General features: G+C 46.5%; 1 protein-coding gene across 1 annotated transcript in view; it reads right to left on the bottom strand.

The window, feature by feature from the left end:
- Nucleotides 1-17,271, bottom strand: part of LOC129862934 (von Willebrand factor-like) — a 118,540-nt gene that overhangs the window by 94,461 nt on the left and 6,808 nt on the right. The window contains exons 7-8 of the mRNA XM_055935038.1: nt 16,444-16,675; nt 10,510-10,632 (exon numbers count right to left, since the gene is read on the bottom strand). Of these exons, the coding sequence (XP_055791013.1) occupies nt 10,510-10,632; nt 16,444-16,675 (355 nt within the window). The remainder of the gene's footprint in view (nt 1-10,509; nt 10,633-16,443; nt 16,676-17,271) is intronic.

The raw sequence follows: 17,271 nt of genomic DNA, 5'->3' as shown, positions 1-17,271 counted from the left end.
AACACCTTACCCACTGACAGAGAAAGAAAGGGTTAACACCTTACCCACTGACACACAGAGAGAGAGGGTTAACACCTCACCCACTGACACAGAGAGAGAGAGAGTTAACACCTTCCCCACTGACAGAGAAAGAAAGGGTTAACACCTTCCCCACTGACACAGAGAGAGAGAGTTAACACCTTACCCACTGACAGAGAAAGAGAGAGGGGGTTAACACCTTACCCACTGACACACAGAGAGAGAGGGTTAACACCTTACCCACTGACTCAGAGAGAGAGAGTTAACACCTCACCCACTGACACAGAGAGAGAGTTAATACCTCACCCACTGACACAGAGAGAGAGAGAGTTAACACCTTACCCACTGACACAGAGAGAGAGTTAACACCTCACCCACTGACACAGAGAGAGAGTTAATACCTCACCCACTGACACAGAGAGAGAGAGAGTTAACACCTTACCCACTGACACAGAGAGAGAGTTAACACCTCACCCACTGACAGAGAAAGAGAGTTAACACCTCACCCACTGACACAGAGAGAGAGTTAACACCTCACCCACTGACACAGAGAGAGAGAGTTAACACCTCACCCACTGACACACAGAGAGAGAGAGTTAACACCTCACCCACTGACACAGAGAGAGAGTTAACACCTTCCCCACTGACACAGAGAGAGAGAGTTAACACCTCACCCACTGACACACAGAGAGAGGGTTAACACCTCACCCACTGACACACAGAGAGAGGGTTAACACCTCACCCACTGACACACAGAGAGAGGGTTAACACCTTACCCACTGACACACAGAGAGAGGGTTAACACCTCACCCACTGACACACAGAGAGAGGGTTAACACCTCACCCACTGACACACAGAGAGAGGGTTAACACCTCACCCACTGACACACAGAGAGAGGGTTAACACCTCACCCACTGACACACAGAGAGAGGGTTAACACCTCACCCACTGACACACAGAGAGAGAGAGTTAATACCTTACCCACTGACACAGAGAGAGAGAGTTAACACCTCACCCACTGACACAGAGAGAGAGAGTTAACACCTTCCCCACTGACACACAGAGAGAGGGTTAACACCTCACCCACTGACACACAGAGAGAGAGAGTTAATACCTTACCCACTGACACAGAGAGAGAGAGTTAACACCTCACCCACTGACACAGAGAGAGAGAGTTAACACCTCACCCACTGACACAGAGAGAGAGAGTTAACACCTCACCCACTGACACACAGAGAGAGAGAGTTAATACCTTACCCACTGACACAGAGAGAGAGAGTTAACACCTCACCCACTGACACAGAGAGAGAGGGTTAACACCTTCCCCACTGACACAGAAAGAGAGGGTTAACACCTTCCCCACTGACACACAGAGAGAGAGAGTTAATACCTTCCCCACTGACACAGAGAGAGAGAGTTAACACCTTACCCACTGACAGAGAAAGAGAGTTAACACCTCACCCACTGACACAGAGAGAGAGCGTTAACACCTCACCCACTGACACAGAGAGAGAGAGTTAACACCTCACCCACTGACACAGAGAGAGAGCGTTAACACCTTACCCACTGACACAGAGAGAGAGAGTTAACACCTTCCCCACTGACAAAGAGAGAGAGAGTTAACACCTTACCCACTGACAGAGAAAGAGAGTTAACACCTCACCCACTGACACAGAGAGAGAGAGTTAACACCTTCCCCACTGACACAGAGAGAGAGAGTTAACACCTCACCCACTGACACAGAGAGAGAGAGTTAACACCTTCCCCACTGACACAGAGAGAGAGAGTTAACACCTTCCCCACTGACACAGAGAGAGAGAGTTAAAACCTTCCCCACTGACACAGAGAGAGAGAGTTAATACCTCACCCACTGACACAGAGAGAGAGAGAGAGTTAACACCTCACCCACTGACACAGAGAGAGAGAGGGTTAACACCTTACCCACTGACACAGAGAGAGAGAGTTAACACCTCACCCGCTGACACAGAGAGAGAGAGTTAACACCTCACCCACTGACACAGAGAGAGAGTTAACACCTCACCCACTGACACAGAGAAAGAGAGAGTTAACTCCTTACCCACTGACAGAGAAAGAGAGTTAACACCTCAATCACTGACACAGAGAGAGAGAGTTAACACCTTCCCCACTGACACAGAGAAAGAGAGTTAACACCTCACCCACTGACACAGAGAGAGAGTTAACACCTTCCCCACTGACACAGAGAGAGAGTTAACACCTTCCCCACTGACACAGAGAGAGAGTTAACACCTTCCCCACTGACACAGAGAGAGAGTTAACACCTTCCCCACTGACACAGAGAGAGAGTTAACACCTTCCCCACTGACACAGAGAAAGAGAGTTAACACCTCACCCACTGACACAGAGAGAGAGAGTTAACACCTTCCCCACTGACACAGAGAGAGAGAGTTAACACCTCACCCACTGACACAGAGAGAGAGAGTTAACACCTTCCCCACTGACACAGAGAGAGAGAGTTAACACCTCACCCACTGACACAGAGAGAGAGAGAGTTAACACCTCACCCACTGACACAGAGAGAGAGATTTAACACCTCACCCACTGACACAGAGAGAGAGAGAGTTAACACCTTACCCACTGACACAGAGAGAGAGAGAGTTAACACCTCACCCACTGACAGAGAAAGAGAGGGTTAATACCTTACCCACTGACAGAGAAAGAGAGATTTAACACCTCATCCACTGACGCAGAGAGAGAGAGAGTTAACACCTCATCCACTGACGCAGAGAGAGATTTAACACCTCACCCACTGACACAGAGAGAGAGAGAGTTAACACCTCACCCACTGACAGAGAAAGAGAGGGTTAATACCTTACCCACTGACAGAGAAAGAGAGATTTAACACCTCATCCACTGACGCAGAGAGAGAGAGAGTTAACACCTCATCCACTGACGCAGAGAGAGAGTGAACACCTTACCCACCGACACAGAGAGAGAGAGTTAACACCTCACCCACTGACACAGAGAGAGAGAGTTAAAACCTTCCCCACTGACACAGAGAGAGAGAGTTAACACCTTCCCCACTGACACAGAGAGAGAGTTAACACCTCACCCACTGACCCAGAGAGAGAGAGAGAGTTAACACCTCACCCACTGACACAGAGAGAGAGTTAACACCTCACCCACTGACACAGAGAGAGAGTTAACACCTCACCCACTGACACAGAGAGAGAGTTAACACCTCACCCACTGACACAGAGAGAGAGTTAACACCTCACCCACTGACACAGAGAGAGAGTTAACACCTCACCCACTGACACAGAGAGAGAGAGTTAACACCTTACCCACTGACACAGAGAGAGAGTTAACACATCACCCACTGACACAGAGAGAGAGAGTTAACACCTTCCCCACTGACACACAGAGAGAGAGGGTTAACACCTCACCCACTGACACAGAGAGAGAGTTAACACCTTACCCACTGACACACACAGAGAGAGAGAGTTAACACCTCACCCACTGACACAGAGAGAGAGTTAACACCTCACCCACTGACCCAGAGAGAGAGAGTTAACACCTCACCCACTGACAGAGAGAGAGAGTTAACACCTTACCAACTGACCCAGAGAGAGAGAGTTAACACCTCACCCACTGACACAGAGAGAGAGAGGGTTAACACCTTACCCACCGACAAAGGGAGAGAGATTTAACACCTTCCCCACTGACACAGAGAGAGAGTTAACACCTCACCCACTGACACAGAGAGAGAGAGTTAACACCTTACCCACTGACACAGAGAGAGAGAGTTAATACCTTACCCACTGACACAGAGAGAGAGAGTTAACACCTCACCCACTGACACAGAGAGAGAGTTAACACCTCACCCACTGACACAGAGAGAGAGAGTTAACACCTTACCCACTGACACAGAGAGAGAGAGTTAACACCTCACCCACTGACAGAGAAAGAGAGAGAGAGTTAACACCTTCCCCACTGACAGAGAGAGAGAGAGTTAACACCTTACCCACTGACACAGAGAGAGAGTTAACACCTCACCCACTGACACAGAGAGAGAGAGTTAACACCTTCCCCACTGACACACAGAGAGAGAGGGTTAACACCTCACCCACTGACACAGAGAGAGAGTTAACACCTCACCCACTGACCCAGAGAGAGAGAGTTAACACCTCACCCACTGACAGAGAGAGAGAGTTAACACCTTACCAACTGACACAGAGAGAGAGAGTTAACACCTCACCCACTGACACACAGAGAGAGAGAGAGTTAACACCTCACCCACTGACACACAGAGAGAGAGAGAGTTAACACCTCACCCACTGACACAGAGAGAGAGAGAGTTAACACCTCACCCACTGACACACAGAGAGAGAGAGAGTTAACACCTCACCCACTGACACAGAGAGAGAGAGAGTTAACACCTCACCCACTGACACAGAGAGAGAGAGAGTTAACACCTCACCCACTGACACAGAGAGAGAGAGTTAATACCTTACCCACTGACACAGAGAGAGAGTTAACACCTCACCCACTGACACAGAGAGAGAGAGTTAACACCTCACCCACTGACACAGAAAGAGAGAGTTAACACCTCACCCACTGACACAGAGAGAGAGAGAGTTAACACCTCACCCACTGACACAGAGAGAGAGAGAGAGTTAACACCTCACCCACTGACACAGAGAGAGAGAGTTAATACCTTACCCACTGACACAGAGAGAGAGTTAACACCTCACCCACTGACACAGAGAGAGAGAGTTAACACCTCACCCACTGACACAGAAAGAGAGAGTTAACACCTCACCCACTGACACAGAGAGAGAGAGTTAACACCTTACCCACTGACACAGAGAGAGAGAGTTAACACCTTACCCACTGACACAGAGAGAGAGAGTTAACACCTCACCCACTGACACACAGAGAGAGAGAGTTAACACCTCACCCACTGACACAGAGAGAGAGTTAACACCTCACCCACTGACACAGAGAGAGAGAGAGTTAACACCTCACCCACTGACAGAGAAAGAGAGGGTTAATACCTCACCCACTGACAGAGAAAGAGAGATTTAACACCTCATCCACTGACGCAGAGAGAGAGAGAGTTAACACCTCATCCACTGACGCAGAGAGAGAGTTAACACCTTACCCACCGACACAGAGAGAGAGAGTTAACACCTCACCCACTGACACAGAGAGAGAGAGTTAAAACCTTCCCCATTGACACAGAGAGAGAGAGTTAACACCTCACCCACTGACACAGAGAGAGAGATTTAACACCTCACCCACTGACCCAGAGAGAGAGAGAGAGTTAACACCTCACCCACTGACACAGAGAGAGAGTTAACACCTCACCCACTGACACAGAGAGAGAGTTAACACCTCACCCACTGACACAGAGAGAGAGTTAACACCTCACCCACTGACACAGAGAGAGAGTTAACACCTTCCCCACTGACACAGAGAGAGAGAGTTAACACCTTCCCCACTGACACACAGAGAGAGGGTTAACACCTTACCCACTGACACAGAGAGAGAGAGTTAACACCTTCCCCACTGACACACAGAGAGAGAGTTAACACCTTACCCACTGACCCAGAGAGAGAGAGTTAACACCTCACCCACTGACACAGAGAGAGAGATTTAACACCTCACCCACTGACACACAGAGAGAGAGTTAACACCTCACCCACTGACCCAGAGAGAGAGAGTTAACACCTCACCCACTGACACAGAGGGAGAGGGTTAACACCTTACCCACTGACACAGAGAGAGAGAGTTAACACCTTCCCCACTGACACACAGAGAGAGAGGGTTAACACCTCACCCACTGACACAGAGAGAGAGTTAACACATTACCCACTGACACAGAGAGAGAGAGTTAACACCTTCCCCACTGACACACAGAGAGAGAGGGTTAACACCTCACCCACTGACACAGAGAGAGAGTTAACACCTTCCCCACTGACACAGAGAGAGAGAGAGTTAACACCTCACCCACTGACACACACAGAGAGAGAGAGTTAACACCTCACCCACTGACACAGAGAGAGAGAGAGTTAACACCTTCCCCACTGACACAGAGAGAGAGAGAGTTAACACCTCACCCACTGACACACACAGAGAGAGAGAGTTAACACCTCACCCACTGACACAGAGAGAGAGTTAACACCTCACCCACTGACCCAGAGAGAGAGAGTTAACACCTCACCCACTGACAGAGAGAGAGAGTTAACACCTTACAAACTGACACAGAGAGAGAGAGTTAACACCTCACCCACTGACAGAGAGAGAGAGAGAGAGAGAGAGAGAGAGAGAGAGAGAGAGAGAGAGATAATACCTTACCCACCGACAAAGGGAGAGAGATTTAACACCTTCCCCACTGACACAGAGAGAGAGTTAACACCTCACCCACATTCATACAGAGAGAGAGTTAACACCTCACCCACTGACACAGAGAGAGAGAGTTAACACCTTACCCACTGACACACAGAGAGAGAGAGTTAACACCTCACCCACTGACACAGAGAGAGAGTTAACACCTCACCCACTGACACAGAGAGAGAGAGTTAACACCTTACCCACTGACACAGAGAGAGAGAGTTAACACCTTACCCACTGACACAGAGAGAGAGAGAGTTAACACCTTCCCCACTGACAGAGAGAGAGAGAGTTAACACCTTACCCACTGACACAGAGAGAGAGTTAACACCTCACCCACTGACACAGAGAGAGAGAGTTAACACCTTCCCCACTGACACAGAGAGAGAGAGAGAGTTAACACCTCACCCACTGACACACAGAGAGAGAGAGAGTTAACACCTCACCCACTGACACACAGAGAGAGAGAGAGTTAACACCTCACCCACTGACACAGAGAGAGAGAGAGTTAACACCTTACCCGCTGACACAGAGAGAGAGAGAGTTAACACCTCACCCACTGACGCAGAGAGAGAGAGAGTTAATACCTCACCCACTGACACAGAGAGAGAGAGAGTTAACACCTCACCCACTGACACAGAGAGAGAGAGAGTTAATACCTTACCCACTGACACAGAGAGAGAGAGAGTTAACACCTTACCCGCTGACACAGAGAGAGAGAGAGTTAACACCTCACCCACTGACACAGAGAGAGAGAGTTAACACCTCACCCACTGACGCAGAGAGAGAGAGTTAACACCTCACCCACTGACACAGAGAGAGAGAGTTAACACCTCACCCACTGACACAGAGAGAGAGAGTTAACACCTCACCCACTGACACAGAGAGAGAGAGTTAACACCTTACCCACTGACACAGAGAGAGAGAGAGTTAACACCTCACCCACTGACGCAGAGAGAGAGAGTTAATACCTTACCCACTGACACAGAGAGAGAGTTAACACCTCACCCACTGACACAGAGAGAGAGAGTTAACACCTCACCCACTGACACAGAAAAAGAGAGTTAACACCTCACCCACTGACACAGAGAGAGAGAGTTAACACCTCACCCACTGACACAGAGAGAGAGAGAGTTAACACCTCACCCACTGACACAGAGAGAGAGAGTTAACACCTTACCCACTGACACAGAGAGAGAGAGTTAACACCTCACCCACTGACACAGAGAGAGAGAGTTAACACCTCACCCACTGACACAGAAAGAGAGAGTTAACACCTCACCCACTGACACAGAGAGAGAGAGAGTTAACACCTCACCCACTGACAGAGAAAGAGAGGGTTAATACCTTACCCACTGACACAGAGAGAGAGTTAACACCTTACCCACCGACACAGAGAGAGAGAGTTAACACCTCACCCACTGACACAGAGAGAGAGAGTTAAAACCTTCCCCATTGACACAGAGAGAGAGAGTTAACACCTTCCCCACTGACACAGAGAGAGAGTTAACACCTCACCCACTGACCCAGAGAGAGAGAGAGAGTTAACACCTCACCCACTGACACAGAGAGAGAGTTAACACCTCACCCACTGACCCAGAGAGAGAGAGAGAGTTAACACCTTACCCACTGACCCAGAGAGAGAGAGTTAACACCTCACCCACTGACACAGAGAGAGAGAGTTAACACCTTACCCACTGACACAGAGAGAGAGAGTTAACACCTCACCCACTGACACAGAGAGAGAGTTAACACCTCACCCACTGACAGAGAAAGAGAGTTAACACCTCACCCACTGACACAGAGAGAGAGAGTTAACACCTCACCCACTGACACAGAGAGAGAGATTTAACACCTCACCCACTGACACACAGAGAGAGAGTTAACACCTCACCCACTGACCCAGAGAGAGAGAGTTAACACCTCACCCACTGACACAGAGAGAGAGGGTTAACACCTTACCCACTGACACAGAGAGAGAGAGTTAACACCTTACCCACTGACACAGAGAGAGAGTTAACACATTACCCACTGACACAGAGAGAGAGAGTTAACACCTTCCCCACTGACACACAGAGAGAGAGGGTTAACACCTCACCCACTGACACAGAGAGAGAGTTAACACCTTACCCACTGACACACACAGAGAGAGAGAGTTAACACCTCACCCACTGACACAGAGAGAGAGTTAACACCTCACCCACTGACCCAGAGAGAGAGAGTTAACACCTCACCCACTGACAGAGAGAGAGAGTTAACACCTTACCAACTGACACAGAGAGAGAGAGTTAACACCTCACCCACTGACAGAGAGAGAGAGAGAGAGAGAGAGAGAGAGAGAGAGAGAGAGAGAGAGAGAGATAATACCTTACCCACCGACAAAGGGAGAGAGATTTAACACCTTCCCCACTGACAGAGAGAGAGAGTTAACACCTTCCCCACTGACACAGAGAGAGAGTTAACACCTCACCCACATTCATACAGAGAGAGAGTTAACACCTCACCCACTGACACAGAGAGAGAGAGTTAACACCTTACCCACTGACACACAGAGAGAGAGAGTTAATTAACACCTCACCCACTGACACAGAGAGAGAGTTAACACCTCACCCACTGACACAGAGAGAGAGAGTTAACACCTTACCCACTGACACAGAGAGAGAGTTAACACCTCACCCACTGACACAGAGAGAGAGAGTTAACACCTTACCCACTGACACAGAGAGAGAGTTAACACCTCACCCACTGACACAGAGAGAGAGTTAACACCTCACCCACTGACACAGAGAGAGAGAGTTAACACCTTCCCCACTGACACAGAGAGAGAGAGAGAGTTAACACCTCACCCACTGACACACAGAGAGAGAGAGAGTTAACACCTCACCCACTGACACACAGAGAGAGAGAGAGTTAACACCTCACCCACTGACACAGAGAGAGAGAGAGTTAACACCTTACCCGCTGACACAGAGAGAGAGAGAGTTAACACCTCACCCACTGACACACAGAGAGAGAGAGAGTTAACACCTCACCCACTGACACAGAGAGAGAGAGAGTTAACACCTCACCCACTGACACAGAGAGAGAGAGAGTTAACACCTCACCCACTGACGCAGAGAGAGAGAGTTAATACCTTACCCACTGACACAGAGAGAGAGTTAACACCTCACCCACTGACACAGAGAGAGAGAGTTAACACCTCACCCACTGACATAGAGAGAGAGAGTTAACACCTTACCCACTGACACAGAGAGAGAGAGTTAACACCTTACCCACTGACACAGAGAGAGAGAGTTAACACCTCACCCACTGACACAGAGAGAGAGAGTTAACACCTTCCCCACTGACACAGAGAGAGAGAGTTAACACCTCACCCACTGACACAGAGAGAGAGAGAGAGTTAACACCTCACCCACTGACACAGAGAGAGAGAGTTAACACCTCACCCACTGACACAGAGAGAGAGAGTTAACACCTCACCCACTGACACAGAGAGAGAGAGTTAACACCTCACCCACTGACACAGAGAGAGAGAGTTAACACCTTACCCACTGACACAGAGAGAGAGAGTTAACACCTCACCCACTGACACAGAGAGAGAGAGTTAACACCTCACCCACTGACACAGAGAGAGAGAGAGTTAACACCTCACCCACTGACACAGAGAGAGAGAGTTAACACCTCACCCACTGACACAGAGAGAGAGAGTTAACACCTCACCCACTGACACAGAGAGAGAGAGTTAACACCTTCCCCACTGACACAGAGAGAGAGAGTTAACACCTCACCCACTGACACAGAGAGAGAGAGAGAGAGAGAGTTAACACCTTCCCCACTGACACAGAGAGAGAGAGTTAATACCTCACCCACTGACACAGAGAGAGAGAGAGAGAGAGAGAGAGAGAGAGAGAGAGAGAGAGAGAGAGAGAGAGAGAGAGAGAGAGAGAGAGAGAGAGAGAGAGAGAGAGAGAGAGAGAGAGAGAGAGAGAGAGAGAGAGAGATAGTTAACACCTTACCCACCGACACAGAGAGAGAGAGAGTTTACACCTAAACCACTGACACACACAGTTAGTGTACACACTAACATTGCATAATGGGTAGTGTCCTGTTCTTACCTGGGCAGCTGCAGCCGTCCACACATTCCTCCTTACAGACCTCCTGGATGTTGAGACTCTGACAGGTGGTGGAGCAAGACCTAGAACACTCACTGTAATGCATCCCTATTGGACACCTGGGGGCTATACACACACACACACACACACACACACACACACACACACACACACACACACACACGTGTTATTTTCTCCAGTTCCAAATTATTTACCTTGAGAAGTAGTGCCCCAAACATCTGAGCTAGATTGATATTTGCACGGCTAAGAACTTCTCTGCAATAATGTCAAAATGAATTACATATTTATTGATTTATCTTAGATTAATTTTGATTTACACTCAGGTCCATGAATATTTGGACATTGACCAACTTTTTATTATTTTAGCTGACTACCACAGCATATTGGAGTTGAAATTAAATAATGAATATGAGCTGAAAGGGCAGACTTTCAAATTTAATTTGAAGGTATTTACATCCAAATCGAGTGAACAGTGTAGGAATTACAGCACTTTTTACATGTTCTCCACCCTTTTTAAAGGACCAAAAGTAATTGGACAATTGTCTCCTCAGCTGTTCCGTGGACAGGTGTGTGTTATTCCCTCAGTAGTTCATTTACAAGTAAGCAGATAAAAGGTCTAGAGTTGATTTCAAGTGTGGCATTTGGAATCTGTTGCTGCTAACCCTCAATATGAAGTCAAAGAGCTGTCACTGCCAGTGAAGCAAGCCATCATTAGGCTGAATAATCCAAACCAACCCATCAGAATGATAGCTAAAACATTATGTGTGGACAAATCAACTATTTGGTACATTCTTAAAGAGAGAGAACCCACTGGTGAGCTCAGGAACACCAAAAGGCCTGGAAGACCACGGAAAACAACTGTGGTGGATGACAGAAGAATTCTTTCCCTGGTGAAGAAAAACCCTTCACAAAAGTTGGCCAGATCAAGAACATCCTCCAGGGGGAAAGCGTATCTGTGTCAAAGTCAACAATCAAGAGAAGACTTCACCAGAGTAAATACAGACGGTTTACCACAAGACTAAACCATTGATAAGCCTCATAAACAGGAAGACCAGATTAGAATTTGCAAAAAAAACATCTAAAATAGCCTGTACAATTCTGGAACAACATCCTATGGACAGATGAGACAAAGGTCAACTTGTACAATGGGAAGATTGATGGGAAGAGATGAGTATGGAGAAGGCAAGGAACTGCTCATGATCCAAGCATACCACCTCACCTGTGAAGCATGGTGGAGGAAGTGTTATAGCGTGGGTATGTATGGCTGCCAACGGAACTGGTTCCCTTGTATTTATTGATGATGTGACTGCTGACAAAAGCAGCAAGATGAATTCTGAAGTGCTTAGGGCCATATTATCTGTTCAGATTCAGCCAAATGCTTCAAAACTCATTGGACGGCGCTTCATAGTGCAGATGGACAATGACCCGAAGCATACTGTGAAAGCAACCCACTACTTTTTGAAGGCAAAGAGGTAGAATGTTCTGCAATGGCCAAGTCAATCACCTGACCTAAATCCAATTGAGCATTTCACTGAAGGCAGAACTGAAGGCAAAACGCCCCTAGAACAACAGGAACTGAAGGCAGCTGCGGTGAAGGCCTGGCAGAGCATCACCAGGGAAGAAACCCAGCAGCTGGTGATGTTTATGGGTTGCAGACTTAAAAGATAAAGTTTTCTTAATTGTTTATCTTTTTTACCTTCATTTTACTAGGCAAGTCAGTTAAGAACAAATTCTTATTTTCAATGACGGCCTAGGAACAGTGCTTTGTTCAGGGGCAGAACAACAGATGTTTACCTTGTCAGCTCAGGATTCAACCTAGCTGCCTTTCAGTTACTAGTCCAACACTCTAACCACTAGGCTACCCTGCCGCCACTTCAGGCAGTCATTGACTGCAAATGATTAAAACTCACAATTTATTTTATGATTATGTTAGTTTGTCAATTTTTTGGAGCCCCTAAAATTGGGGAGCTATGTATAAAAATAAAAAAATCCTGCAGGGTTCATAAAATAGTTTTGACAAAACCCTTAACTTCTTATGGCTGGGGGCAGTATTGAGTAGCTTGGATGAATATTGTGCCCAGAGTAAACTGCCTGCTACTCAGGCCCAGTTGTTAATATATGCATAGCATTAGTAGATTTGGATAGAAAACACTCTGAAGTTTCTAAAACTGTTTGAATGATGTCTGTGAGTATAACAGAACTCATATGGCAGGCGAAAACCTGAGCAAAAATCCAACCAGGAAGTGGGAAATCTAAGGATTGTAGGTTTTCAACTCATCGCCTATCAAATACACAGTGGGATATTGGTCATATTGCACTTCCTAAGGCTTCCACTAGATGTCAACAGTCCTTAGAACCTTGTTTGATGCTTCTACTGTTACGTGGGGGCGAATGAGAGGAGATTGAGTAAGGTCTCTCCCAGAGTGCCATAGGCTGACCAGGCGAGTTCACGTGAGAGAGTTAGCTTGCGTTCCATTGCATTTCTGAAGACAAAGGAATTCTCCGGTTGGAACATTATTGAAGATTTATGTTAAAGACTGTCACGAATCCCGCAGAAGATGGTGCCTCTTTCTATTCGGGCGGCGCTCGGCGGTCGTCGTCACCGGCCTACTAGCTGCCATCGATTCCCTTCTTTTTGTTTCTGTTAGTTTGGGCTGATTGGGTGCACCTGTTTTGAGTTTGAGGCTATTTAAGGGCAGTAGGCCCGCTGGCTGTTGTGCGGGCTTGTTTTCTGTTATTTGGTGTTGGTGTTTAGGTGGAAGCTATTTTCCTGACAGTTTAGTCCTGTGTGTTTGGACTGGGATTTTCATGCGCCCGTTGTGTTGGGCATGACCGTTTTCACTGTCGTCAGGAATAAAAATCCACGTCCTCAACTAACCTGCTCTCTGCGCTTGACTCCTCCACCCAGTACTCCTAGAAGCTCTGACAAAGACATCCTAAAGATTGATTCTATACTTCGTTTGACATGTTTCTACGGACTGTAATGGAACTTTTTGACTTTTCGTCTGCACCTAGTGATTGCGCGTCATGAATTTTGATTACTGGGATTACTGGGATTATTATTGATTACGCGCAAACAAAAAGGAGGTATTTGGACATAAAGATTAACTTTATTGAACAAATCAAACATTTATTGTGGAACTGGGATTCCTGGGAGTGCATTCTGATGAAGATCATCAAAGGTAAGTGAATATTTATAATGGTATTTCTGGCTTCTGTTGACTCCAACATGGCGGATATCTGTTTGGCTTGATTTGTTGTCTGAGTGCCATACTCAGATTATTGCATGGTTTGCTTTTTCCGTAAAGTTTTTTTGAAATCTAACACAGCGGTTGCATTAAATCATATAATATAATTTTCATGAAATCACAAGTCCAATACAGCAAATGAAAGATAAACATCTTGTGAGTCCAGCCATCATTTCCGATTTTTAAAATGTTTTACGGCGAAAACACAATATGTATTTCTATTAGCTAACCACCATAGCCAAACACACAACCGCATATTTTCACCATGTTTTACCCGCATAGGTAGCTTTCACAAAACCGACAAAATAGAGATAAAATTAGTCACTAACCAAGAAACAACTTCATCAGATGACAGTCTTATAACATGTTATACAATACATTTATGTTTTGTTTGAAAATGTGCATATTTGAGGTATAAATCATAGTTTTACATTGCAGCTACCATAAAAAATATCACCAAAGCAGCCAGAATAATTACAGAGAGCAACGTGAAATACCTAAATACTCATAAAACATTTATGAAAAATACATGGTGTACAGCAAATGAAAGATAAACATCTTGTGAATCCAGCCAATATTTCCGATTTTTTTTAAGTGTTTTACAGCGAAAACACAATATAGAATTATATTAGCTTACCATAATAGCCAAACACACAAACGCATTTATTCACCGCAAAGGTAGCTTTCTCAAAAACCAGCAAAAGATATAAAATGAATCACTAACCTTGAACAAATTCATCAGATGACAGTCTTATAGCATCAGGTTATACAATACACTTATGTTTTGTTCGAAAATGTGCATATTTAGAGCTACAAATCCTGATTATACATTGTGAATACGTAGCATCGATTCACCAGAATCTCCGGAGATATTTTGGACACTCACCTAATCTGACCAAAGAACTCATCATAAACTTTTCATAAAAATACTTGTTGTATGGCAAATGAAAGATACACTGGTTCTTAATCCAGCCGCTGTGATCGATTTTTTAAAATAACTTTACCACAACATACAGCTTGCGTTATTGCGAGACAGCGCTCACCAAAACGGCGGAGAATAGGACTCAACATTTTACACAGAAATACGAAATAACATCATAAATCTTTTCTTACTTTTGTTGAGCTTCCATCAGAATGTTGTACAAGGAGTCCTTGGTCCAGAATAAATCGTTGTTTGGTTTTAGAATGTCCATTTCTTCTGTCGAATTAGCAACCTTGGCTAGCCATGTGGCGCGAACATGCCCATCAACTCTTGGCGCAAAGAACGGAAAATTCTAAAAGTCCCAATAAACGTTGAATACACTGATAAAACTCGGTTGAAAAAACCTACTTTATGATGTTATTATCACATGTATCAAATAAAATCAGAGCCGGAGATATTCGCTGTGTATACCGAACTTATCAGAAGCCAATGTCGAGCTCCGCGGTGCGCCTTGGTAGACAAAGAAAATTCCTGACCTGCCACTCCAAAAACTCTTGTTCGGCCTCAGATCAAGCTAGACACCCCATTCCACCTTCCACTGCCTGTTGACATCTAGTGGAAGGCGTATGAAGTGCATGCATATCGATAAATAAAAGCCAGTTGAATAGGCAGGCCCTGAAACAGAGCCTCGTTTTCAGATTTTTCACTTCCTGCATGGAAGTTTACTGCAAAATGAGTTCTGTTTTACTCACAGACATAATTCAAACAGTTTTAGAAACTTCAGAGTGTTTTCTATCCAATAGTAATAATAATATGCATATTGTATGATCTAGAAAAGAGTACGAGGCCGTTTCATTTGGGCACGATTTTTTCCCAAAGTGAAAACAGCGCCCCCTATTAAGAAGAAGTTTTAAGGAGAAGTATATCTTTAATTCTGTGAATAACACTTGTATCTTTTATCAATGTTTATTATGAGTATTTCTGTGATTTGATGTGGCTCTGTGCAAATTCACGGGATGTTTTGGAGGCAAAGCCAAATGTAAACTGAGGTTTTTGGATATAAATATGAACTTTAGCAAACAAAACATACATGTATTGTGTAACATGTTGTCCCGGGAGTGTCATCTGATGTAGAATATCAAAGGTTAGTGATTAATTTTATCTCTATTTCTGCTTTTTGTGACTCCTCTCTTTGCTTGGAAAATGGCTGTATGCTTTATGTGACTAGTTGCTGACCTAACTTAATGATATGTTCTGCTTTCGCCGAAAGCCTTTTTGAAATCGGACACTCTGGTTGGATTAACATGAAGTTTATCTTTAAAATGGTGTCTAATACTTGTATGCTTGAGAAATTTGAATTATGAGATTTCTGTTGATTGAATTTGGCACCCTGCAATTTCATTGCCTGTTGGCGAGGGGTTCCCAGACAGGTTAAAACACATCTTGATTGTTTAATTTCAAATCTAGTATGGTGGTGTACAGAGACAGAATCATGCAAATTGTGTGTCAAATACTTCTGGACCTGGCTATATTTTGAGGAAATGTTACTGCCTATGTCGTTGCTACAGTGTCTCAAGAAGGACAACTGGCATATTGTTTTTGCCAGATACAGAATCGTCCTAAAGGTCTGAAGCCAGCTACAGTTAACTTCATATTAGTGTTCAGACTTACAACATTAGGTTTACAAAACGTAAGTCCACTGTATACACTGACAGTCCCCTTCCCTCCTTTCTCTCAGAGACTCACTGCATTGACTCTCCTCCAACCAGCCGTGCAACACCTGGCCATGGGCATGGCAGGTCCTGGCGAACTCCAATAGGACGTGGCAGTGGCAGTCTAGCCCCACCCCTAGCCCCTCCCCCTGGCCACAGTGACACGCCTCTTCCTCACACAGAGACAGGAAGGCTTCTGGAGAGACCAGGCTGGCACAGCGCAGGAAGACAGGAGAGGTACGCAGCACACTGCACCTGGATAGCATCTAGAACACACAAACAGCGGGCTCACACAGCGGGCTCACACAGCGGGCTCAAACAGCGGGCACACACAGCAGGCTCACACAGCGGGCTCACACAGCGGGCTCACACAGCGGGCACACACAGCGGGCACACACAGCGGGCTCACACAGCGGGCTCACACAGCGGGCTCACACAGCGGGCTCACACAGCTGGCACACACAGCGGGCTCACACAGCGGGCTCACACAGCTGGCTCACACAGCGGGCTCACACAGCGGGTTCACACAGCGGGCTCACACAGCGGGCTCACACAGCTGGCTCACACAGCGGGCTCACACAGCAGGCTCACACAGCGGGCTCACACAGCGGGCTCACACAGCTGGCACACACAGCTGGCACACACAGAGGGCACACACAGCTGGCTCACACAGCTGGCACACACAGCTGGCACACACAGCTGGCACACACAGCGGGCTCACACAGCGGGCACACACAGCTGGCACACACAGCTGGCACACACAGCTGGCTCACACAGCGGGCACACACAGCGGGCTCACACAGCGGGCACACACAGCTGGCACACACAGCGGGCTCACACAGCGGGCACACACAGCTGGTTC

This window comes from Salvelinus fontinalis, chromosome 9, assembly GCF_029448725.1.
Source record: "Salvelinus fontinalis isolate EN_2023a chromosome 9, ASM2944872v1, whole genome shotgun sequence".
NCBI lineage: Eukaryota > Metazoa > Chordata > Actinopteri > Salmoniformes > Salmonidae > Salvelinus > Salvelinus fontinalis.
The sequence above is the reverse complement of the archived record's forward strand: the minus strand, read 5'-3'. Positions and strand labels throughout refer to the sequence as shown.